Source organism: Halyomorpha halys, unplaced genomic scaffold (assembly GCF_000696795.3).
Source record: "Halyomorpha halys isolate HHAL.00 unplaced genomic scaffold, Hhal_1.1 Scaffold98.1, whole genome shotgun sequence".
Classification (NCBI taxonomy): Eukaryota; Metazoa; Arthropoda; class Insecta; order Hemiptera; family Pentatomidae; genus Halyomorpha; species Halyomorpha halys.
Genome location: NW_027107309.1, coordinates 1885742 through 1912187, shown reverse-complemented (window position 1 = coordinate 1912187; position 26446 = coordinate 1885742). Strand labels below are relative to the sequence as shown.

The following is a 26446-nucleotide window of genomic DNA, read 5'->3' as shown; positions in this document are numbered from 1 at the left end:
TATTTGATGTTACCTGCACAATTTTAAAATTGTAATATCCAGTATATTACAAAATTTACAAATCCATTTTAAATAAAAATATTCAAATTTACTATAAACTATTAAGGGATTCAAAAAATGAATTACAAAATTATATTTATATATAAATAAGAAAGATATACACATTTTGATAAATTGTACCCATTCGAATTTATACATACAGCATAAAATAAGTTAATAATTAGTGTCGAACAAATAAGGATTTCCAATAGGATTCTATTATAATTATCGATATAAAACCGAGTGGCTAATTATGTAGTGTTTATTTAGATTTGGATGATAATAATAAAATTATTAATATTTAAATTATTTAAAAAAAAAACGTAAAAAAATTATTTCTAGCCTGAAATACAAGCTTATTTGAAATAATAGTTTGGAATAAATCATTTCACAGTTATTACAAAAAAATTTAGTTTAAAACTGGAGTTCTCTTCAAAATCGGTAAAAATGCATTAATTTACTCTTTTTTTTTTTTTAAGTAATCCAATATCCAATCCCTTCTTTTATCAATTTAAATTTTACATCAATAAAAACAGGATTATTTTATAGGTGTGAAACTGATAAAATAAAGAATTGAAATATGAACGTAATTTGATAACTCAGATTAAAAAACACAGAAAATTACATTGACATATTCATGTCCAGTGAAACCAATGTATTGCCATGTGCAGCTCAAACGTTCGTTGCTGGTGACAACAAGTTGGCGTTATATCTTGAACAGAGCAGCTATGTTAAAGCTTTATTTGAGCATTTTGAATTTTGAGTGGGAAGATGTTTAGGGTATAAAGGATACAAAATTGTAAGAATATAATAAAAAGAAAAAATAAACTTCTATTATGCCCGGATTGCCTATTGTGATTCTCCCACGGATATCTTCCACGTAACCAGAATAGGGGTAATGATATAATATAGGGGTATGAATATTTCATATTTTATTTATATTGAATAAACATATTTTTGTAAGAACCATTAAAAAAGAAAAGTATTTTCATGTAATGAATAAGGTAGATAAAAATAATTTTTACTTCTGAAAAAAAATATTGTAAAGGAGAATAAAACATAAGCAAATATATGAACAATTAGATTTTTACACACACATTTGATGGTTTAAATAATTAAAAGAAATATGCCTTATTTATTTACTTCTAGTTATATTTCTGACTCTATTATTGCTAATAATTTTGTTAATGTATTCGAAATTCAATACGAATTAAGTATAATAGGGACATTTTGGTATAAATTGAACTTGACATATATAATACAAATGTCATATATTATTGTTACAGTATACCCAGCAGACGGTTATTATATTGATAGAAAATTCAACAATTACTCAGTAATATTGACCGTACTAGGATTTCTTCAGAGAAGTTTTATTTTGGGTTTTCAACTTTTTTCCTCCACCGCAACTATTTTTCACAGTTGTTAAGCTCTTCAACATTTATTAAAAAAATATTTAAAAAATAGCACATTTATTAAGCAATTCAAATTACATATGATTTGATAACATACATGTAATATCAATAAAATGATTAGATTGTATCAGACAAATATTTTTCAGAAGTCACATACTATAAAATAACACCTAAAAATAAAAGAATGAATTAACTCCTAAAACAAATCATAAAATATTTAAAAATTAAACATGAAGATACAACATTTTAATTGATTTTGAGATCCTATAAGGTTTTCTGAATTAAGCGCCAATAAAAGAAGATAGTAGGTTGATAGCTATCCACATTTTGGATATTATCATCTTTCTCGTTTCGATAAAGTTGGTAGCTTGAAGAATACCACAAATCAAGAAAATTGAAATTGAAATACCATTATCACTTAAATTAACTTAATTCAGCCAGTCAAATTATAATTTAGGGTTGCCTTGAACCTTTACGATTTGGCCTTGGCTGTTTTTTAGTTATTCAAAACTTATGCGGTTTCTGAAATCTTCGATTTATTTTAAAATGTAACAAAATAATTAATTGATATTTTTTTTAATGAACTAGATTAAATAATCAGATATATTAAAGGTTTGACGCATGATTTGAAATTTCTTAAATGAAGTTTTTCTTAAAAAAGTACAAAAAAACGGATTAAAAGATAATTTGAAAAGCTTCAATATGCATCTACCATCCTCTTCAAATATTTTATTTAAGAACTAAGAAAAAAACAGAACAGAGGACGGGGATGAATGAGGAGAAGATTAAACGCGAGAGGAGGGATTTTATGGAGCAGTATCCTAGAATAAAGGAGGACAATGAATCTTGAGGCTTCTTCCAGGCAGTCATTTAATATTCATGGAAAGGGATAAGGGGCTCTGAAGGGCAGCCCCGGGCTACAGGTGCGGTCTCGGTGGACTTCCGCCATGATGGACTGTCCGAGGTCGTTCTGGAGTCCCCGGCATTAATATTGTTTTTAACAAAAGGCACTAACAAAGGCCTATCTGAATAGGGAATATCTGGATAAAGCGAGGAAGAGGGGAGGAGGACAATGGGTAATAAATTATTTACAAAGGGAAGGAATCCTACTCGTCAAATTATCATAACTCTCATCTCTTTAAACAGAACTGGAATCCGGCTTTAAGGATAAATTAGGTGGTAATCTTAGTGTCTTCTCAGCTCCCCTAATATTTAATCCAAGGTGTACAGAGTATAACAAACAAGGGACATAAATTAAAAAAAATTCCATACATAACTTTCCTCTCTGGTTACATTAAAAAACTATTTTATGAATTAGATAAAAATAATACAAAACATTTTTAATTGAACAAAAAACAGGGCGCATGGTAACTCACTGAGTAAGCTACTGTTACTATCTACTATGTCCGGATTCGAATCCGCGTGTCAAGTATAATTATTTATTTTGTCACTTTAGCCGCGAATAAACCGTGAGCTTCTTGGGGCATACCCAGCCTCTATAAAAAGGATATCCTTAGAGTGAGAAAAAAATTTGGTGGTGTGATCATAAACAAATCACCTTGTTACAAAACCTTTGTTCAAGAAACAGTACGTTCTTATAAAGCACTGAATCCTTCATGGTTATAATTTTTTTTCCGATATACAATCGCAGTATTGTGAACAAGGTTGGGCTAACTAGAAACTCGTTTCATACAGATAAATTGTCTCTGCTTGAAGAAATACCAGTATTTTTATTAAAAAACCCAAAGGAGATAATTTCTAATTAACTATTTCTTTTTCAAATACTAATTATTAAGTTTTGGACGTTATTATAATTTATTATAAATTATTCTCTACTATATTTGATCATTACACAATTTTGAAAGACCACAAAAAAAAAATTTTGTCTTGAAATTTTTAAACAAATATATTGTGATCGTTTAACTTCTGATATTTGACGAGAAAAATGTCAACTGCAAAGCAAATTCCGTAAAGATAGAATATATAATTAGCAAAGAAATAAAAGTAAATTTTATCTCATTGATATTGATGAATTCACAAGCGATTCAGACTACGAATAAAAAATAAAAAATAAAAAAAATAAAAAATCCACAAAATATTATTATACTTAGCAATTTTATAGAATTTTATGTTAGATAAAGACAAATCCTTGGAATTTTGTTAAAAAAAATATCTGTAAAATTTATAAAAGAGGGGAGAAAATGTTGGTTGGTTCCTTTTTACATATACAGATTCAGCTAAAGATACAAACAAAAATTATTTGGAGAAAAAATAGTTAAGAAAATAAAACAAAACCATAGATCATTTCAGAAATCATGGCATGACTAACTTTTAATTATATAAATAAAAAAGAAGCAAACACAGATGAACTAAAAATAATTAACAAAAAGGAACATTTATTGTTTATATATATAAGAGGAAGTAGAAAATATCAAAGGTAGAAAAATTATAATAAATAGATAAGAAAGCAAAAAAATAAATACTCTAACAAATCATAAATCTAAAAGTATATTCTAATGCTACTAAAAGAAAATAAATAAATTATTGTATGAGCATAGATATCTAGATAAATAGATATTTAGAGGTACTATTTCAACAATTTGGCATTCCATTATTGTCAGACAATTTTAAAGAGACCAAGGTATAGGTGATATTAAACAGTGATCTAACGAATTTAATCAAAATTTTAAAAATTACTGTAAAATCCCAGGTAAGTAACATATCGAAACATGTAATTTCAGTTTAATAAAACTTTTCATTTTTGAGCGAAGTTGTTCACGAACACACAGGTCATACAAAACTTGGTTATTTTGACTCAGGCAAAGAATACCAATGAAAACAATGATCCGAAATTTTTCAAGATAGTACTTTTCCTAACTATGTATTTATGTTTAGTATGAATATATATTAAGTGAAAGTAAAAAATAGCGTGTTTCTAATCCAATAACAATTTTAAGTTTAAACGTGGTCTCAACCATCCATAAAGACCTAAATGTTCCTTATGTAACCGATCTAGCGCGAACCCGATATTATTCCTTCCATAATAAACTCCCTAACCACCCAAACCCACTAGTTTCTAACCTTGCTTCCTCTTCCATTCCTGGCAATCCTCCGAGGCGCCTGAAAAGAAGATGGCCTCGTGACCTTATATTGTAAACTGTTTTTAGAGTTCTACTACTGGGTAGTTTCTCTACATCCTGTATCATATCATTATGATCAAATATACTTGTTGTATTTTTTATACAGTAGTAAATATCAATAAATAAATAAATAAAAAAAAGTGGTCCCCTAACGATTCTCCAACTTGGACATTTTTGATTTGAGAGGCTAAGTTACTTTTCTCACTTCCTGAACTAACACAAATATTCCCTACTAAGGATAGTGATGATAAACATAATAAAAAATAAAAGAAAAAATGGATATGTGAAATGGAACGATTTTAGAATGCTAATATTATAAAATGCTAATGTTAATATAAATTATACTCGTTGGAGTTTGAATTTTGTCTGGCAAAGAGACTAGGAAAGTAAGAGCAGGGACTGAGGTAGTTCAAAATGGGAATTTAGGAACTAACTTTGTTATAAATTCATTGAGAGCTCTAAGGGACGAAGGGATCTCATCTTCATGCAGGCTCGACATGGCTTCTTGTTATGTATACAAAACCCTACTTCTGTCTCCTCTTTTATGCATAACAAGACCAAGCCTGTTTTATATTTCTTCGGAATATCTATATTTTGTTCAAAGTATAAGAGAGAAAAAAAGCCCTCATACAATATAGAACTAAAAGAAAGAAAGAAAGATAAAAAGTAACTCCTAAAGCTGTTCAGGAAAAATCTCTTAAGTCATCGAAAGATATTTCTAACGTCGATTCCATTGGTTATCTCCCGGTTCCCTGTTTTTTGAGGTCAGATAAGCTACGTACTTTGATGAGATTGGGAACTTTATATGGCATAGCTAGATCGCTACTGATATGTTTTTCCATCCAGATACGATATTATTTTTTAACCCTCTCTCTGAGACGTCAATAGTTCTTATGCTACCAGTGGCTACCCATGAGATTTACCGCAATCATAATTATTTCAGGCTAAATTATTTCACTAATAAAATTAATAAAAGTCATTTAATATATTTTGCAACGTTTCGGCACAGGTTTTTATCTTAAACCAATTTGATAACAATATTAAATATGCTCTCAGTACACTGTCTTTGAATACTAAGAACAAGCAAAAAATAAATAAATAAATGAAAACTTCAAATTGAATTTTTTTTTTAGGCAAACCACAGTGAAGGTGATGTTTGCCTAGCTATATCCAGGTGACCAACCTATTCTAACCATGATGGGGGATCAAGTTTTTCAATTTGTGGGACCACACTTGATGAAAAAAGTCAACACTTCCAATGCGGAACCGGCGCCGCCAGCAGATCTCATAACGATTGACCTAGGCCTGACCATCTTAGCTACGAACGGCCCTAAATGATTTTTTAAAAATATTTTTTATTTATTAAAATTTAAACTTAATAAAAAAATACACATATATACAATAAGTAAACGTGATAAATGTTTCAGAACACATGCTAATCTTGGGAAGGAACCACCCGATGCTGCCACATAAATCATTGCTTTAAATTAGAAGATCCCGCGGCCATCTTTTGTTAAGATGCCTCTGGGGATTATCAGGAATTGTTAAGGATGAGAGATTGAGAACTAATGGGCTTGAATGGCTAAGGATTTTAAAGTGAAATTATGTAGTTATTTAAATTTTTTTGATAATGAGAAATTGAAATAATTACATTATATGTAGAAACAGTGCAGTAAGTTTTAATATTGTACAAGGAGGATAACCCAAAGGATAGCTTGTGCAGTGCTGAAACATAGTTAAATGCAAATAATTTATTATTGAAATATTTCAACCCGACTTAATTTTAATATTTTCCTTTCTAGAAAATACCATAAAACTTATCCGTATGCACTATCTAAGACCGAGACAGTTATTTTAAATTATTCCAAGAAAACAAAAGTTAATATCCATTCCACGATTTCTACTGTAATATAAATATAATAAAATGGAGCGTGGATTATATAACTGTTTAATTATCTCAACCGATAGAAAAATAAAATTATGTTTTCTTGATTTCATTTTTTAATGTTTTATTACAGATTAATAGCTCAGCTATTCGAAATAAGAAATAAAATCGAATGTGAATATTGAATAAAAAGAAAAAAAATTATTTAATTATTAAAGATGTGAAAAAAAAATTTAATTCAGAAGCCCCTTGATAATATCACTTTAAACTATTCCTACATTACTTGTGACTACCCGTAATTTTTACAATCACACTTAAATATAAAAACAAATAATAACATGAAAATGGAATAAAAAAGTAAAGGGACTGAGAATTTCATAGTAATGGGTTTATTAGGGGTGATAAAAATTAAGGTTGTTACACCTAGAAAGTAAATAATAAAATTGCAAGGTGCAATAGTACATAAAAATAACACTTTTGTTATTAAAAAATAGTTCAAGATTTAAAACACGAAATTCATACCGGTGTCCCGTATTCATGGTCTCATCAACGGGAATGGTTATATAAACCATAACAGAAGTATTTAAACATTTATGAATTTCGAAAATTTGAAATCAAAATGAGCGCATACTAAGAAATGTATGAATACCTTAGGGTAGTACTTCCCTACCGACGAGAAAAAAAATGGGTCCTCCCATACTGTTGGGTTTTATAATTTCTCAAAGGGCATCGAGGCTTTCGGCCCATGCTTCACGGTTTCGGTAAGAAATCGACCTCCTATTTTTACGAATACTATAATCTTGGAAAAAGATAGTTGATGCATGAAGTAGATTGTAGGAAGATAGAGTGGCGGCCAATAAAGGTATGAAAAGAGTAGAAATAACTATTTATTGCTAACTGACGTTTCGCCCCACTTTTCATAGAGAAATTTATACCTGGCTCTTTCTCTCTTTCCTAACTCGTCAGTTGTCATCATTGTTTCACTCAAGGCAGGTACTTCCCTCTTCTGTTTATTTGTTATTTTTATTAATTTTCTTAATATTTCCTTTTACTTGTTACTTACTATACCTCAACTTTGACACATTTATTTCTCCTATCTGTTTACTTTCAAAACATACCTCTTTACCATATTTATAACTGTTTCTAACTAGTATTTTTCTAAAATTTATTACTCTAGTTTTTTTTTTTTTTTTTTTTTTTTAAATATTTATTTATTACTATTTACAACTGTACATTATAATACATTTAATAAATCTGATCTAAGTTAAATTGGAGTGTTACAGGCGTGTAGAGAAACTACCTATTGGTAGCACTCTAATGACATTTTACATTAGCTAGTCTCGTGGCCATCTTCTTTTCAGGCACCTCGGAGGATTGTCAGGAATGGAAGAGGATGCAAGACTAGATAGAAACTAGGGGGTTTGAGTGGTTAGAGAGTTTATAATGGAAGGAGCTATCTGGTTCGGGCTAGATCGGTTACATAGGGAACATTAAGGTCTTTATGTATGATTTTATTTGTGACAAAGTAAGGAGCATTAAGGATTTTACGTAGGATTTTGGATTGTAAGGATTGAATACGAGAGGAATTCGAAGGTTTAGTGGAGCCCCAAAGCTCAACTCCATATGTCCAGATTACTCTAGTTCTGTGCTCGGAATTGTATCAAACCTGTCTGTATTAATTAGTAAGTAATTTCCTATCCACTTATGTTTATAATTCCTTAATTTAAGATTATTACTATTTCTTTTATGTTTAAAAAAAAATGTTTAACATATGTTTTTATTTTAATGCTCTGTCACTTCTTACAGTGTTTGTATCTTGTTTTCATTTAGCCCTGAAGAAGCGTTTGTTAACAAAAAAGTTTTTTTGTACCGCCACCCGGACTATGTCCCTACAGAATAATATAATCATTTAGTAAGATATACGTTTTACCAGTCGTTGGTATAATTAAAATATAAAAAAAAAACTACCATTAAGCTACAGTTGTGCTGTGAATCAAAATAATGACATAGATATAACAGGATGAACAACGACAGAAAATAAAAATCCATAAGTAGTTTTTAAGTAACAATAAATAACTTGGAAATATCTTAATTTAGAGAATCTACTGATCAAGAAAAACATCAATTATGCCTGAACATTAAGTTAGGATGAAATGTAATGGAGCTTAGCTTGAAGCGCTGAAGAGTTTTAACACTGTTCGAACTCGAAGGAATAATGCATGAGCTTCTCTGTTTCCATCCGGCTCCAGCCCAAATTGTGTTTTTCTTTTTAACCCAACTGTAAGCAACTTTGTGTCTCCGATAATTTAACTTTCCTGATTATGAAAAATTAAGACCTTTTTTTCCGGTTCCTTTAAAATTAATGTTTATTTTTTTGTTGGTTAAGATAAAGATTAAAATTAAGATAGACGTAAAATAGTCGATGGTTTTACAAAGACACGTTGGTATCTTACTTCCTTCAACCGTTTAAGGATAACAAAATGTTAAGTTATTTTTTTAAACCCATTTTAATGAATAATTAATATAATAGTATTATGTGGTTACATTTTCTAATAACGATATAATTCTATGTTTTGGTTAACAGCAAAAACGTACCAGGACAAATCTTTTAACATAAGTTGACAAGTGTATCATAAAAAAAGAGTTTTGACTGCTTTAATTATAATTATTGAAGGTTTAGCTCCTAAAATAGTACACTATTTACATGCAAGTAGACCAATCATTTATTTTATAGATGGAAAAAAAGATATAGATCCTTTTAGGAATAATAAAAGGAGGAGGGAAGTGCACAGCTCCCTCGGGAATCACGGAAATGACTTTACACCGGAGTAGTTTTCAACTTAATAACTTTCTGCAAGTTACATTATGGATGGAACTTATAAAACTGACCTATAAGACGAGAGCTCAACCCACTATTTGGTCTGTTTTATAGAATACCAAACAGATACTCTCATCATTTAACTGAGAACAAACTATTGATCTACAAAACAACACTAACACCAATAAGCACTTAGAGACTTGAACTGTGGAGGACAGTAAAATTTTCAATTATTCACGTTTATCCTATCAGTTTAATTTAAAGTCCTTCGATCAATAGTCAATGTTGCAAATTACGAAACCAAATAAACCTTACGCCACCTCAACTTCCCATATGTCTTTGGCCTTGATGTCATTTCCTTGACGTTACGGTTGAAACGGCAACCGCCACGAGACCTTTTGTTAATATGCAACTGAATTTCCGGCAATTGCCTACTTCTACAGTCGAGTCCTAAGCGACTTAACCGCTCCACTGGATTTTAGTATAGCACGTCTAAAATGAGTTTACCCCAACGCATCCTTCTCTCTCATCCCCACTCACCCACATGCAAACTCATCTTAGATGCACTATACCAGTGACGAGGGAGAGAAGCGCTGGGGATTCCCGGGAATCATATATTACCTTACGTACGAGGATGGAAAAGCTTAATTCAGGGTTCCCAAGGACGATTGTAAATATTGTATATAATTTTGAACGCGGGTTTAGATGGAAGTATTTATTTTAATTTTCTTTATTAAAGATTGGAGAATACTTATTTTTATATTATATTTAAATATCTTTTTTTAAATAACATTCGGTTGAATAAAATTAAAATTAATTTAAGATGAAAGGAATATGGTCCGGGTGCGGTCAAAAAAACTCAAATAGTAGAATTATACTATTTTATTGAGCCAACGTTTCATTCATTTGGTATATTTTGTTTCTTAATTACTTACACATATTGTATCCCATTATTTTATACTTTACTTTTCCTTTGTTTTTCTATCTGTTTTTTTTTTTTTTTAAATATTTCTTCTCCCCCTATTATGTATATTTCCATTTATTGTTCACCTAATTTAAATACTGTTTTATCATGTTTACTTTACAAATTATTTTCGTTATTGTGGCACAACTGCCGTCCCCACTCCTCCCAATACCAACGGTCACTTTTGTTTTGACTGCCGTCAAAATAGGTATGCATTCTGTCTCATCATTTGATTTGTATTCTTTTTTCTTTTTACATCTCTTTATTTGTATTTTCTTTAACATTTCTTTTCTTATCTATCTGTTACTATCACCCTTTACATTTACTATTTACTACCTTTAATTTTTCTTATTATATCTTACTTTTTTACATTTTATACCCCTGTTATTTTACACTTATGTTTTTTTTTGTTTTTTTTCTCTTCTTTTTTTTTCCTTTTGAAACTATGTGTTTGTATCTTTTTTAGCCCTGACGAAGCTCTGCAACGTGGGGCGAAATGTTGGCTCAATAAAATAGTATAATTCTACTATTTGAGTTTTTTTGACCGCACCCGGACCATATTCCTTTCATCTTTACACACGGTCAATCAATAATCTTCCAGTAAAATTAATTTAGTATTGTAAATGTATAACAATTAAAGGATTAATGATTATAGATTTACCCAGGATGGCCATCGCTGTCCCTATGAACATGAGGAGCAGACCGAAGGACAGGGCTTTACAGGCGTTCCAGAAGCAGCGGCTGGACATCTTGCCCTTCTCATCCCAGGTCTCCGTGTTGGCCGGGAGCCTACACGGCTGCATCATCTTACCTGTTTGTATAATTAGATAATTAGTACATCAATACTCACTCAAATTTTCTTTTAATTGTATAAACATCTATTATTTAAAAAAAAAAAATAGAAAAAAATATAAATGTAGCGCTGGCATAAAGATTAATAATACGATATTGAGAACATCATTATGTCATCAATATTCTAAGATTGATATTAAGAAACTTTACATTAAAAATTAAACATTATTAAGAATCAAATATTGGCATTAAAATATGCTACTTCAAAGCTTCTAATCTGCAGCATTTAAAGACAGCAAGACAATCTTAAATTACATTTTTTTTTCTAATATCTTTGTACCACTTCAATAATGCCTTCTATATAATTTATTTATTTATTAATGTATGCTCATATTGGTTATTACTTTTGTTATCAATCAATAAGTTTCAAATTTTCATTTGAATAAGTTCCAGAGAGTATATCATCAATCATATGCATTATTTTTTCATAAGAAATTTTTTTTTTTTAATAATTTATTTATTGATATTTATAACTAACTGTATACATATATACACATCAAGTGAATTTGCTGTAAGTGATATTATGACATGATAAAAACATGTGGAGAATCTACCCATTGATAGAACTCCAAAAACATTTCTAAAGGAGAAGATCTCGAGGCCATCTTCTTTTTATACGTCTAGGAGGATTATTAGGTTGTGAAGGAGAAGCCAGGTTAGAAACGAGTAATAATTTTTTTAATTCTAATTTGACGATCTCAAAAGCCTTGTGGGCAGATTCCCCAAGAGGGTGGTCTCATAAGTAAAGGGATATGGCTTATCTGGTGACGTTTCGCCACCACGGTGACGTCCTCTAGCAGCTTTCCTCGTCCAGGTGTGTAGTGGGCGAAATGGTGAAAACCATGTGTCTTCGATTGGTGCCAGAAATAAAAATTAGGCCTGTCTCGATCGGTGGCTGACCAGCAAGTCCTGGACTCTGGCGTGATGGTAGGGTACATAGGCTGGGGCGGCATTGCAGTTGCGGCGTCTTCGGGGTCTTCCGGTGTCCGCCGCAAGGGGGGAATCAGAAAATGAGACCCCCGACCCCGACTTTATATAAATTCAAAAAAAGCCGAAAAATTCGGTTTACTTAAATCAGGTATGAGCCCAAAAATATTCTATAATAATTACATATTCCCCCTTAATTTGTGAAGGCCACATAGTCCATATTGTAAAGCATATGATCCGTAAATTAAAACTTTTTCTTATTCTGTACTCTCATTTTTTATTGGGTTTTTTTTCGGACCATTTCCTTCTAGATTAACTTAACAGTCAATCTAACTAAAAAAATAAATTTGCAAGTTTAATTCATTCTTTATCGTCGTACGATCAATTTTTTTTTCGTCTGCAGATACTCGTTATTGAGAAAACAGGTTTCTGTCATGTATACTCCTCTTGAAATGTTGCCGTGTAAAATAAAAGTGGTAAACTGTATGTAAGTATAGAAATCAATCTAAATTGGAATATAAAGTTAATTCCCAAGAAAACACAATTATAAGCAATCTTCCACTCTTGAAGAGTCAAGGCCTCATCCTCAGTCTAAGTAACTTTACAATTAACATTTAACATTCTTAAGAATCAAACATCGTTTTTAAAATATGTGACTTCAAAGTTTCTGATTAGTAGGATTCATAGACAGCAAGAAATTTTTTTTTTGTAAAATCCATGTTTTTTGATGCTTATTATTATTATTATTAAAAACAAATTAAAAAAAAACAACTTTGTTTTGTGCCGCTGCTTTCCATTTCTAAATCCGAGTTTTTTCTACACAATCTTCCATCCAGCGCAGGCGAGGTCTTGCAACTTAAGCGAAATTATCCATTCTTGCATATATATCCATACGTCTAAACATGTGATAGCATTCACAAAATTCACTCAAGTATAAAGCCGTCTTCACCACCATCAGCGGAACGGTCCCTCCCCAATCTATATCGGCTGTACGTCTGCCAATGTAAAACTGCCTTCAGCGTACTCGGCATATTTCCCTTAAAATGATCCAATTTTAATATCCTATGAAAGCAAAAGGATATTAAAATTGTTATACATATGTAGTTATTTGCATAAGTTTGTCATTCTTTTTTTGATAGTGAAAAAGGAAGATAAAAAAAAAAATTTCCTCAAAGAAATTCATATTCATCAAAAATATTACACCATTGCCACTTATTATTGGGGGATGTGATAATAATGATGCAGAAATGCAGGCTATCTGCTTTGCGATGGAAACCACTATTGAATGCAATGACAACACGGTAATCTTCAGCGACTCCCAAGCCGTAATACAAAAATTAACAACACCAGGTGCCGCAGAGTCACCCACGGAAGAAAAGTGCAGAACATGGCTGCTATCATGAAGAAAAGAGGAAGGGGTATAGCCCTGCAGTGGATACCAGGCCATGTTGGCATTGATGGTAATGAGCAAGCTGACAAGTTGGCTAAACTTGGTTGTGCAGAGAACCAGCCTGTTCTACCACTTTCCTACAGAACAGTGAAATCACTTATAAGCTCTTATTATAAGGACAGAACAAGTGCTAGACATAAAGTTCAAGCTGAAGGAAAGAAGTGGGAGAGCCTACTGGATAAGGAAAAAAGAATCCCTGGCAATCTTAGCAGAGCTGAGAGAGTGGCCTGTTTTCGGCTAGTGACAGGACATGATCTGCTCCAAAAACACCTCCTTCGAATTGGCATCGTAGATTCCCCGAAATGTCCTCTATGCAACATGGGGGACATGGATGGGGACCATCTTTTGGCGTGTGTTGGTCTGGAGGATGTTGAGCGAGATGCGGACCAACTAAGAGGACGAGTAAAATTGTATTGGGCTGCGAGAGGGAAAATGGCGTAATAGCCCACTTCCTGTGGCGTAGGAAGAAAAAAAAAACAAAAAAAAAACTTATTATTGAGAATGATACACAATCTCCTGTCGTTTACTATATAAATTTTAGTGCTTATTGTATTTTGTGCTTTATAGATTACTTAAAAGCAGTACTTAACAACTGCAGTACAAAGAGTACTTTACACAAAGTAGTAAATGGAGCATCCATCTCAGCTGTGATTAAAAAGTGTCACTACTTCCGAACTTTTTCAGCAAAGAAACTTGAATGTTATCTGAAGAATATCACACATTAATTTAAAATAATGCACTACGAACTCATATTCTGAGCGTCATGTAGCCACCCTAATCTACTTTTTTTCTAAACAACTGCAAACTCCATCTTATAATATTTCAATTTTACTAAAGAAAACTTGTTATTTTCGTGGTGATGAACTATGAAGTTATAAAACGTAGTTTTATCTGCCGGATTGAATATCAACCAAGTGAATATTTTTGCCGGAAAGAGAACAATTAAGGGACAAAAACTCACTATTGTAGAAATTATTTAAGGCCGGGAAAACTTTTATTTTTAATTTATAAAAATAATTAAACATTTTCGTTAGGGTTTATTATTATTTATAAAAGATAATGGTCGGGAAAATAGCATTGAGAAGGAGCCATGTTTAGCCCTGTTACTGTGGCCTCTTCCTGAATGGTGGCCTGACCCCTGACCTTTGGGGCATCAACAGGTGCCCCCTCCCCGGCTTCGGTTAGGGCGGAATTATACATTGCTCCTCAGTGACAACTATACTACAAGCCACGGATTGAATAATATATCTCCCCTCCTGCCGAGTGATTGAAATCAGATTGCTCTAGACACTAAACATTTTGGTTTATTGTACAAATCATGAAAATGGCAGTCTCAATTCATCAAGAAGGAATAATGATTCTTGTCCTATAGCAATATAGAAACAAATAAACTGTAATATGTCTTTTTCAAACAGATGAGAAAAGCATTAAATTCCTTGCTCTTAGTTGAAGTTAATCCTCGCTCCTTACAGAAGATATATTTCTATGTTACTCACTATTTTCAATATTTTCTTTAACTGATTTTCCAAATGAGACAGTCATTTGACAGATAGACAAACAATTATAACAAAAATAATGATATTTCGAGTTCCCAAATTTTCACTTATTTTTTCCAAAAGCTTGGCAGAAATGTAAAATATACTAGTAAACTAAAATTTACATTGTGCTTCTAACCATTTAATAGTTAATAAATACTATTAAACTATTACTATAAATAATTAGTTACTGAATCAATATAGAAAATACTAAGAATGAATCTATGGAATTAGTCATTCTGTCAACAAAAGCTCAAATATAGGTTAATTGAATTTTAAAAAATAAACATTTAATAACTATGTCGACATAACAGAATTAGACTGGCGAAACGGAAAAACTGCTCATGTCAGTCAAACTTATGTCAGAACAGATATTTTATTTCAAACAACATTAGAGACTTGAAGAGTTTCCTTTATTATAAAATAAAATGTTACATCAACATTAAAATATACTTCTTCCAAACTAGGAAGAACTAAACATAAGGCTACGTTACTTCATGTCTTGTGCTTAAAACCAAATGAAGAGGCAGTGACTTTTCTAAATACATATTATAATTATATGGGCGACAGACCATGGAGTCTATTTTTTCGTAGGGTGGGTTCGTTACTTCCTCGCCTATTTTTTATGAGTGCCACCCATTAGCAAACGAGCCTCACAAATGCCCGGCGGGAGGTTGTGAGTGAGTTTTGTATTATTTTATGGTTGAAAAAAGCCAGGGTGGGACCGGAACTCGATCTGACAGCCTTTGGTAGACTGGCGCGTTACCACGCTGCTACCGCTGCCCCTAGTATATACATAGCTACATATAATACATAGAAGATGAGGGGATATGGATTGTAGGCTGGAAATAGAGAGGAATTGGTCAAATTATATTTGTCTAGGTAATTAGGTGGGGTTTGAGAGAAACTATCCAATTGGATATCTATAAGGAGTGGGAAAAGGATTTTAAGAAAGCCAACACATTTTAAGGAAGTGAGAACTATGTACAATGAAATGTTTAATCATCAGAAGAAGAAAGGGAATTAGGTATAGTTCAGAAGGAGGGATGAGATGTTTCTTCTGTAGGAATCCGCGTGACTCAACATATGTTATATACAAGGTTTTAAGACATATTCTGGCATGAAGGTTATTATATATAGGTTATTAAGACTGCTAGTATACATTCATAGTATAAATAAATACTAAAGGAAAATCAAAATAAGTAATCAAGCAAATATGATCAAGCTCTCATGATCATCATCATCATCGTTTTTACTAACAAGGACTTGTATAGAACCTTATACTTGTAGCAGGAATAAATGTGGCGAACCTAATGGACTTCGAAAAAAGTGAAATACCATCAATTATAAAAATTACTTTTGAACTTTTCAAAAATACGTAACAAATGATCTTTAAAATTACCCATTTTAAGTAATTTTATTTTAATAATCACAGAAATTAAATTTCAAATTTCTGAAAATTCCAGAGAAATCAGTCAACTTTATATACTTAAAATCTTGCAGATTTGCCTGAGTATATACATTTATTTCTGCTTTGTATATATTTAATTTGTTGTTTTAATTTTTTTCCAGGTCAGAAAAAAAAAGAAGATTCAAACAGAACTGCTCTCTGTAACAACTTTAAGTTTCCAGTACCATGGCCAAGATCTTCTTTACCTTCCGCTATGTATCGATGTATTAACCATTATCGATATGATAGAAGTCTTTGTCACTTGGAAACATCGGTTTTGACCCCAGGGATGATAAGGGTTAGATAGAGATGAGTACTTGTCAACGCAAAGACAATTTTCCCAGCAGATATACTGGATATCAGTTGTTTAAGGATCAAAGGTTTTGGGAGGGAAGTGAAATATAGTTTAAACACAATACCTGTACCAAACACTTGTAGCCCCTTGTTACGTATTCTTCTTGGGCGTGGCCAATGAGAAATAAGATTCTGAAAAAGTAAAGTCCAGGGGAAAAGGTGAGCAGAGACACGGGTACAGAACACAGAAAACAGAAGAGAGAAGCACAGAAGAGCATGGACTTCGAGTTAATCAGAACTGGAAAGTACGGCTATAACACACTATTCAGCCATTCATAGATGTATTAAGTAATAATTTATAATGTAACAATATTTGATGACAAACCATTTATCTGGATCATTATTTTATAATTTCATTTAATCATATCATTGCAATCATTTTATACATTATGTAAATAAACACTTTGTTCTTTGATATAGTTTATATACTATTATATTACTCAATAACACCCCTTATTATATTATATACTTTAAATGGTAACAATATTTTATAAATATAAAAATATATAATTGGTAAACTGGTAAACACAAAAGCCTTTGAAAAGGAATTCAATAATAATAATAGTTCTGTAGGACTCAATCTTATTATAAATATATGTTACTATAAATTATAAATTACAATCTTATTACAAATTAATATAAATTTATTTCTGGATAATTGCCTTAATTGCTTATCCTAGAATCCTGATTAACGGCGGGTATATATAGCACTTCTATGGAACTTTTTAAGATTAATCCGTTTGAAGATAAGACTATTGGTGTCACAAATACTTTTTCTAGGTAATATAATATAATATTTTTAGGAGATTTTTAATTTTAGGAGCCATTCTTTTAATTTCTAAATAAAAGAAAATTTCCGATGAGTCATGCAATATTGTGGTCCATTTATGTGGTCATTGTGGTCAATTTATTACACTATCAGTAAACTTTTTCGATAATTTTGTTTATCGTGAAGAGGTAATAAGGGACCTTATCATTGCCCATTATTCCTGAGGCTCAGCATATACTTTTGCTCTTCATATTATTATACACTAAAGATAATATAATATTTGTTTTATATTTCCTGGTATTTGTATTAAATTTCTTCAAGTAGACTGTCCCAGCCAAAGTATCCCTCCCATTTGCCGCATAATGGATTAATTCATGAAACCTATTGCTTCAATTATGAATCATTAATTATTAATAATTAGTGCCAATTGTTTCAATTTAAAAAAAATTGAATTTGTGAAGGAAATTAGCTGTAAGAAAGCATCGTCAATTAGGTTTAATGCGATGCTTCCTCATTCAATTTTCTTCTCACCGGCCTGATATTTTTTTTAATACACCCTTTTGTTTTACTTGGACCAAGAGCCAATCAACTGAGGTCCAATACTTTTTTTTTTAAATTTGAAGAAAAATCTTTCCTTCTAGACAGATAAAATTTTACACAAATTTTAACCCAGAAAATTTAAAACTACAACAGTTGGATTTAATTTCTCATAACAACAATGCCGTATATATATATATTTAATTAATTAATCAAACATTAATTAATTGATTTATCCTTAACAAAAATATGTATTATTACCAGTCCTCAGTAGAAGGGGGTTCCAAATCAGTTTCTAGCATTCAGCCATAATGACAGTCAGTTGATTTCAGCTGTAGACTGAGTCCATGAAAAGGGTTCTGAAAAATACAAAGCAATAAGTAAATTAGTTTAAATGCACTTATAAAGTTTTATTTGACGTACTATTTATTCGGATACTGGAACTTTTATATTTGTACGAACACAAGCAAGTGTATATCCTGATTCCATACCCACCAGACGAAAATAAATTAGACCCCTAAAAATATTCTTTAATATTTAAATACATTTTTTATTTTATTTCAGAACCCCTTAATCTGAAAGAAAGCAAAGAAATAAGAACATAAATAACTTATAGTTCCTTGTACTGGAGCCAGAGCTACATTTTAAGTTTATGTAGTAGTGTGATGGGCTGCACTGATTTTAAATACTTTTTTTTTTTTTTCCGAACCCTCTAAAAGCGATTTTTTTTCTTTTAACATTAGATTTTAAATACGTATGCACAGAACAGAACATATATTACGAAGGACATATATATGTTACGAGAAGGAAAGTATTATACTTAATTTTTTTGAAGAAATAAATGTTCAAATGACAAAGTTAAACGATTTTTATAACTATATTTTTCTTCATTATGATAATAATTTTTTTTTGTTTACCTTCTGTCTGGGCATTTCTGACAGGAGAGAGATCCATTTTTGTCCGTGGGACCGGTAGGAAATAAAAGTCAACCACCTGGATTTGAACTAGAGCCGCTGCAGATAGGTTATTAGGGTGACACCTCAACTCCCTTGGCTACAAACAGTGCTTTCTTGTTTTTTAAGGTACCATTAAGAATTAAAAAATCGTCTTTCAACCCTTTTGACTGAATGTAATGGGAATATGATTAAACTAAAAAGAAAAACAAAGCCTTTATAAGATAAATCTCATTAAAATAATTTTGCAGGCTCAATAACTATAATATGAGTTGATACTCCTAAAATACAATGAAATATTAATATCAATATGGAATAAAAACACTCAATAGTTAAAACAGGTCTAGAATACTATCCGGCAATAAATAAAAGTTAAAAGAAAATTGCATAAAATTTTATCTTACATCCCATTCTCGATGTTGCTAAAAAAAAAAGAGAGAAAAAGTATGAGCTCATTAGGCTGAGATTAATATTTCATAACCCTTAGGCTCTTACCACATCATCTTCTACCCTGAAAGTGCTGAACCCATTGCAAGTTCGGAGATTCATGAATTTTTAATGATGGTTAGAGAATCATCATCTTTCGAGAGGGACTATACGACGAGGGGGTTGTTGATGGTGGCAGTTGCTTTATACCCTTGCGGTTCTCGAAAGCCCACACGCGGCCTCATATATCACCGAACCGGAAGTGTAGACAAAGAAACTTAGCCTGGAACTTGTCCTAAGTTTCGGCAAGTTGGATCAAGTTCATTAGAGGTGTCCCGTCTAACTCGGGTTTAATTACTAATGTTAGGATTAACTGGCAGTCTCTATGCTTGACTACGTTTTCTATTGACCCCCAGAGCAATTCACTGAAGCTCCAGTAGTGGTTCTAACTAATTAACAGTTATATTAAATTACTAATACAAGTAACTTGCAGCCAAATAGCAGTTAATTGTAGGAACTCAAACTAACGATAACTTTGAACCAAGGTTCCCCCTAAGCTTGATTTGATTCCCAAGAGTGTTTTTAAAGGCCTCACCATTATCAATTAAGACAAGTTTGCAACATTACAACTTCAGTTAATTTGCATTAGCTTAGTTTAGGACCAACTTAATTTAAAAAAAAATAATACTATTACAGATAGAATTGATTTTGTTTTTAACAATAAATAAAACAATACTAAAATAGCTTTCCTTAACATTTTTTAAAGTTTAATGAATTTAAAATAAATTACAATCCTTAACCTTGTCAAATGTCATATTTTAACACGCTTTTAATCGATTATTTAGTAAAAAGTTTTTTTTAAAAATAATAAAATCTGATTAAATCGATCACTTTTTTTGTTAACATTTAGATAAATTGACATAATGATGATTCTTAACAGAACGGATGAAAAAATTAATATCGTTACTTAATATCTATAAAAACAAGAAGTACAGTTCAAATGTAAAAAATATAAACCATATTGGAAATTTGAAAGAATAACCTCGGCACAGTTTAAGACAACAGAACTGTTGATTGGAATTGTGTATTATTCAGGAAATGTCTTATACTTAAATAAGGTATTTTTTATTTTATTTATTTAAAGAATTACATCCAATTCGACAAGATGATAACATCCGTAACAACTGGTCGGTGCCAAAATAACACATAAAAATGATAGACATAATTGAAATGTAATTATTACAATTTTGACTATTCAAGGGTTGTGGAGGCTATATAATTTTTAAACTAGATAAGTACAATATGAATAGATCTCAAGTGATACAACATATATTTCATTAATAACTAATAAAATGTAAATAAAGCAAAAAATAAAAATAAAATAATAATTATTAAATAAAAAAAATAACTCAAAGGACTTTGAAGTGAACAATAAATTTACAATTAGTGAATTAATAAATTAATGAGAATAAAACAAGATGATACAGAATATGATAGAAATAAGGATCCAATAATACCTAAATAAATAATATCTATACCGAAGCACACATACATCTCTAACTCTAATTGTAATATAATGAATAATTATGTGGAGTTAAGAAAAAATGCAGGCAGATATGGTTATTTGGTGAATCAAAATCAGGTAATAATTAATATTATTTAAAATTTCTTGATGTTTCAATTGATTCTGAAACAATCTAATCTGAAAATTAAATTTGAAAGGTTATAAAAAATTAATACACTAGATATCAATAAATCCCAATCCACCAAAAAACTGTTATCAGTATTTCTTATGAGACACTAAGGCCAATTTCTATGAGAAAAAAGGCTTTACGTTCTAACCAAAATGAATTTCTAAAGTAGGTAGGCAAGGAGAAAAATCAGCGTTCCTCAGATTTTATCTAGGGGTGGAACACAATAGTGGGAACTGAATAATTTCTTCTTGGGAACCCAAGAAAAACAATATAGTCTGGAGATGTGCCTAGGACTCTGCCAAAATGTGATGTAGGACATGGAACTATCAAAGTATAGATAAAAAGATACATTAGTTATATTATATATATATATATATATATATATATATATTCTGGGCCGTGTAACCAATACATATCTTTTATTAATACCTTAGTACCCCTAATACCTTAGTGCCAGGTCTACATCACCTTAAGGCAGAATCCCAGGAATATATATATAAACAAATATTTTATTTTGTGTTTGACGATTTTTATATATTGCACCGTAGAGAGTGGCTACTTTTGAACAACCCTACTGCTTTGAAACAGTATATTGAGGGACTATAGCAGATAAAGAAAACCCCTGTCTGCGGTAGTATCTTTTTGGAACACATCCATTTCAAAACAAAACCAAAACTTTTTTTGTCAGACGTTATATTCAAGAAAAGCAGCGATATATACGCGGACATGTATATATATGAATCTAACCAATACTTTCATCATTGAATTATCCTTTAAATTTTGTTTTATAAAAAGTAAAAGAAAAGTAGATGCACAAGAGATAAATCTATTTTCCTAATAATTCCTGAACTGAGACGAACAATTGAGACGAATCGAGCCGGACCCAGGTGACTATATATCACTGCCTCTTAACATCTTCAACGGAGAGTTTATTCAGGTTAGCTTGAAGTTAACAGACTTATTCCTTTAAAAAAGTGAAAAGAATAAAGAGAAATAGAGGAAAGTGAATTAATATATTTTTTGTTTACGACCATTCACATGGAAATTTTGTTTTTGCAAACCAAAAATTAATCTAAACTTGCTTCTAATGTAAATTAATTTATAAAAGTAAGCAATGATAAGAAGTGGAATTTTTGAAACACAACGCGAAGAATGAAAATGGTTTAAGTATGGAATTGTATTTATTTTTATTCTTATGTTATTTTATTTTAGTATGAATGTAATCAGTTATCACTATTACTTATTGCCCCCTAATGCTAGTAAAATTTATCGAGAAAAAAAGTATGGAATTATTGTTATAACTCGACAACTAATAAATACAATATTATCAAATTTTCTAGAACCATTTTAGGAGAAATTTGGATCAATCCTTATTATTTGAACTAATTGAGAACTTGACGGATTTTTTTAATATCTACTTAGTGGTTGTGCAAATAAACAAAGTGCCTTCACAGTGCCAATAACAACTTAATAAAAAAAAATTGATTTTGATTATGGAAGTAAAAATTTACAACTAAATAGCTCGTAAGCTGTAGGTGAATGAAGTAAAAAACTTGGGAACCATGCTGATATCTTCCACACTATCGCTTTATTAACTAACGAGCTAAAATAAAATAATAAACGAGAAAACAGTAGTTTTAATGTTTTATGACATTCGCTAACATAACGGAAAATGTTTGGCAAACACTTGAAAGATCAAAAGCAAAGTTGAAACGGCACATTAATGCTTATTAACTAAAATGTGGGCAGCGATCACTGATACTGCACTTCATAATGACTAACCTACATACCAAAGCACTCTAACCACTGATATTCATCAGATATACATATTCCACAAAGTAGTTTATCGTTTCTCAAAATATATAGCTAAGCAACTTCACAATATTTTTTACAAAATTAAATCAGACCAAATTTTCTAAAAAATGCCTATAATACAATTAAGTTTCATCCACCCTGGAAAGCCACTAGGGTACGTACCTAAAATAAAAAAGGTACTTTTCTATATGCAGCGAAAAAAAGTAAAAAACTCGGTTCTAACTGTCCGCTTGTATAAATTTCATCTATGGATAGACCATGGCTTGAAAATGTTTTGCATAATACGGAGAGCTCACAGAGATGGGTCTTTAAGAAAACTAGCGGCGTTGTAGGTTTATGAAAAATATAATACATGAATTTCATATGAAATTTTGTCATGTTCAATTTTATATAAAACATCAATATATCAATAGTTAAATAAACGAGAAACTGAAAAGCTTTTCAACATTTTACTATGAATTTATCACCTTGCCTAGAAGGGAAATCTGAAATTTGGACTCAGGGCTTTAAAATATTATTAAAATCATTGAGAAAAAAAAAAATAGTTTTTCCTGAAAACACACCCTTTTTGAACCTTCGATGAGAAAACTATAGTTCCCATCATATGTTTTATTTAGCAGTGAGACAGACACCGCCATGTTACAGAAAAAAAAAACATTGTACTCAATCATAAACAAGACTTTGTTGGCTTAGTGCCATGGTCACTTCAAAACCTTGAAGAAAGACACAAAAGGGCTGCTCAGAGGGGCTAACTTCTTATTTATTTACTTTCTTTCAAATCCTGTTTTTCTTCTAATTTTTAACAAATATAATAATCAAAAATGATTTAAATTTATTAAACAATCAAGAAATATGATCTACGAGTATTTAGTGAAAGAATTTGATGGATTTTACTCTTATTACTATGGTTGTTTATAAATTCCACCTTCAAAATTCATATGATATTAAAAAAGTATCTGACTAAAACAAGAAAACAGACAAACCTTAGGGAATGAAATCAAGTCAATATTAAAAAAGTCACTAGGTACTTACTATTAATATATTATTACTTTATTAGTAAATGGATTCATTAGGTCTAATATTTCATTGTATTTTATGGAGATCAACTTCCATGGTACTTACAATCAATCATTTGGTTTTCAAATGAGTAGAATCTCTTAGTTAGAAAGATTTTTAGGATAGGTGATAGTTATCAGACGAATCTGATAGTTATCAGACGAAATATCCTATGGCGTGTTAGGAACAAAAATGACGTAAATATCAGGACTCGGTTTTTAAGGCATGAAATTTAATAAATAAACAAATAAACATTTGGTTATTGCTTATTTTTATTTAACTACCTTAAGAATGGAAAAAAAATCCTGAAGTGTGAATGAGTACTAGCTGTCCCGAATCAATATGAATAAACATGGAAAAAAGGGATTGTAGATATAAAATAGCGCCCCTAGGTTTGTTTTTGTGTAAAGGACATTTCCATTGTTTAATTCAGATATTCCATGGGGTAAAATGTTGGGTGATATTACCCGAATTAATAATAATTTCCTGGTATTGCTGGGATAAATGGAGTAGATTGTATTCGAAATGGATGTGAGATAAATTATGCACGCTAAATAGGGAGAAAATAAACCTTCATTATTGAAAGAATTTATAACAGAACTGATTATGTGGTTTAGCCAAAAGGGTTTACAATCTGTATTAGTAAGGATAGTATTTAATTTGGTAATTGATTTGAATGGATTACATGGAATAATAAATGTTACAGTTTACTGTAGTTGATAAGTGATGGGCTAATGAAATTTTGATGGAACTTGTTTGATGAAATAAACTAGTTCTTCTCTTCTATTATGCTGGTTTCTCTCTTATGCTCTCTCCTCTCCCTCATTCTGCCTTCTGTCCCTTTGCCTGAGTGTGAAAAAACTACTCACTCATGGTGAATTGTGGATCTCAGCCAGAAAATGATGTGGCAGACGGTGCTCACTCTTCTGTTGTACATACAGAATACATATAGGTGCCAATAGATGACAGGATCTTAAATTTGTATTCAAAATGTGAGGGAGGAAACAAAACGCTTTAAGTTAAAGAAACAATACTGGCTTCCTGCTGGATAATGAAAGCAATAGGAAAACCATTATGACATCAAGGCTTATAGAACAAGGACCCATTTCGATATCACCAGCAGTATTTGCTCAATCACCAGGACACCGTCAGAAACTAAATCAAAAATATTATTACTAAGAACCTTTTACGTCCGAAGTTTTCGTGGATGATTATGAGATTGAATCAAAAGTATATTAAAGCAATTGTCTTTTCACAACCTGAGTTAAACCCATTCTGGTATAAATTACCTTTCTAGTAACGATTCATTGTATAAATAAACAAAATTGAGAAAGAGTTTATTCTTGTTGAATCATTAAATACGTAAAAAAAAAAAAAATGAAATCGATAAATTGAGCAAATGAAGAAAATATCAAATTAAATAAAAGGGGATTAACTTCAAATACTTTATAATAGTTGGATACGTTTGCGACTGACTAGTTTTAACAGAAAAAACTATTTTTTTAGTAAAGACATTAAAAACCTTTCCCTAAAGTTTTGAATATCTAAAAAATGCAGGTCTGACTTACACCACTTTTGAATTCAACGGTTCATATTGTTTGAGTAAGCATAATAGAGTAATGTAACTAAAAGGACAAACTTGAAACTCGCGGGCGTACCAATTTCTACTCGGTTTTTATATGACCTAATTAATCAAAACATTACCATTATCATTGGCTCAACAATAATTGGTGGTATATTGTTAATAATTTAAACAACCGTCCAACAGCCAATCATCAAGTGAACGCAGAGTACATGAAAAACATGTAAAGCCTTAGGAGACCAACTTTATTTTTTAAAGACTTTGTAAGAAGGCTTAGTATCGAGTTACTTCGTCTTTAAGTTTCTTATCACCACTCAGCAGGCCAGGGTGCTTCTCGGATGGGAAGCTTTGCGGGATCTATACAAGGGTCAGTACATCTTAACTTAATCTTTAAGTGCTTTAGGTATCGTGTAGGATGGATGTTCCTCAGTTGGGCAGCTTTACGTGGTCTACTTAAGGTTAAGGAGATAAAACATTTTGTTTCTCAAAGCCCTCAGGGAGCGGAAAACCAACAAGATTTATCAAGAGGCTCTCCGATAAGACTGTTACGGCCTTTTAAGTATAATATAGTTACACTGTTAATTAAGGCATACGTTACTTACATTTACAGTATAAAATAAAGATTCCACAAAATAAAATATTTTTAAAATATATTCACATAAGTGGACTATATATAAATCGAAGAACGGTCATAAAGGTGATATAAGTCCTCCAGATATTTCTCAGTGTTCGCGCTGACTCTAAGAAGAATGAGCAACCAGCTAAATCTCAATATTCTTGATTAT

At 31.0% G+C, this 26446-nt stretch overlaps 1 protein-coding gene across 1 annotated transcript in view; it reads right to left on the bottom strand.

The window, feature by feature from the left end:
- The window catches only part of LOC106677391 (uncharacterized), a gene marked incomplete in the record, with an annotated part of 141636 nt that overhangs the window by 50464 nt on the left and 64726 nt on the right, over positions 1–26446 (bottom strand). The window contains 2 exon segments of the mRNA XM_067045595.1: positions 10923–11072; positions 18397–18492. Of these exon segments, the coding sequence (XP_066901696.1) occupies positions 10923–11067 (145 nt within the window).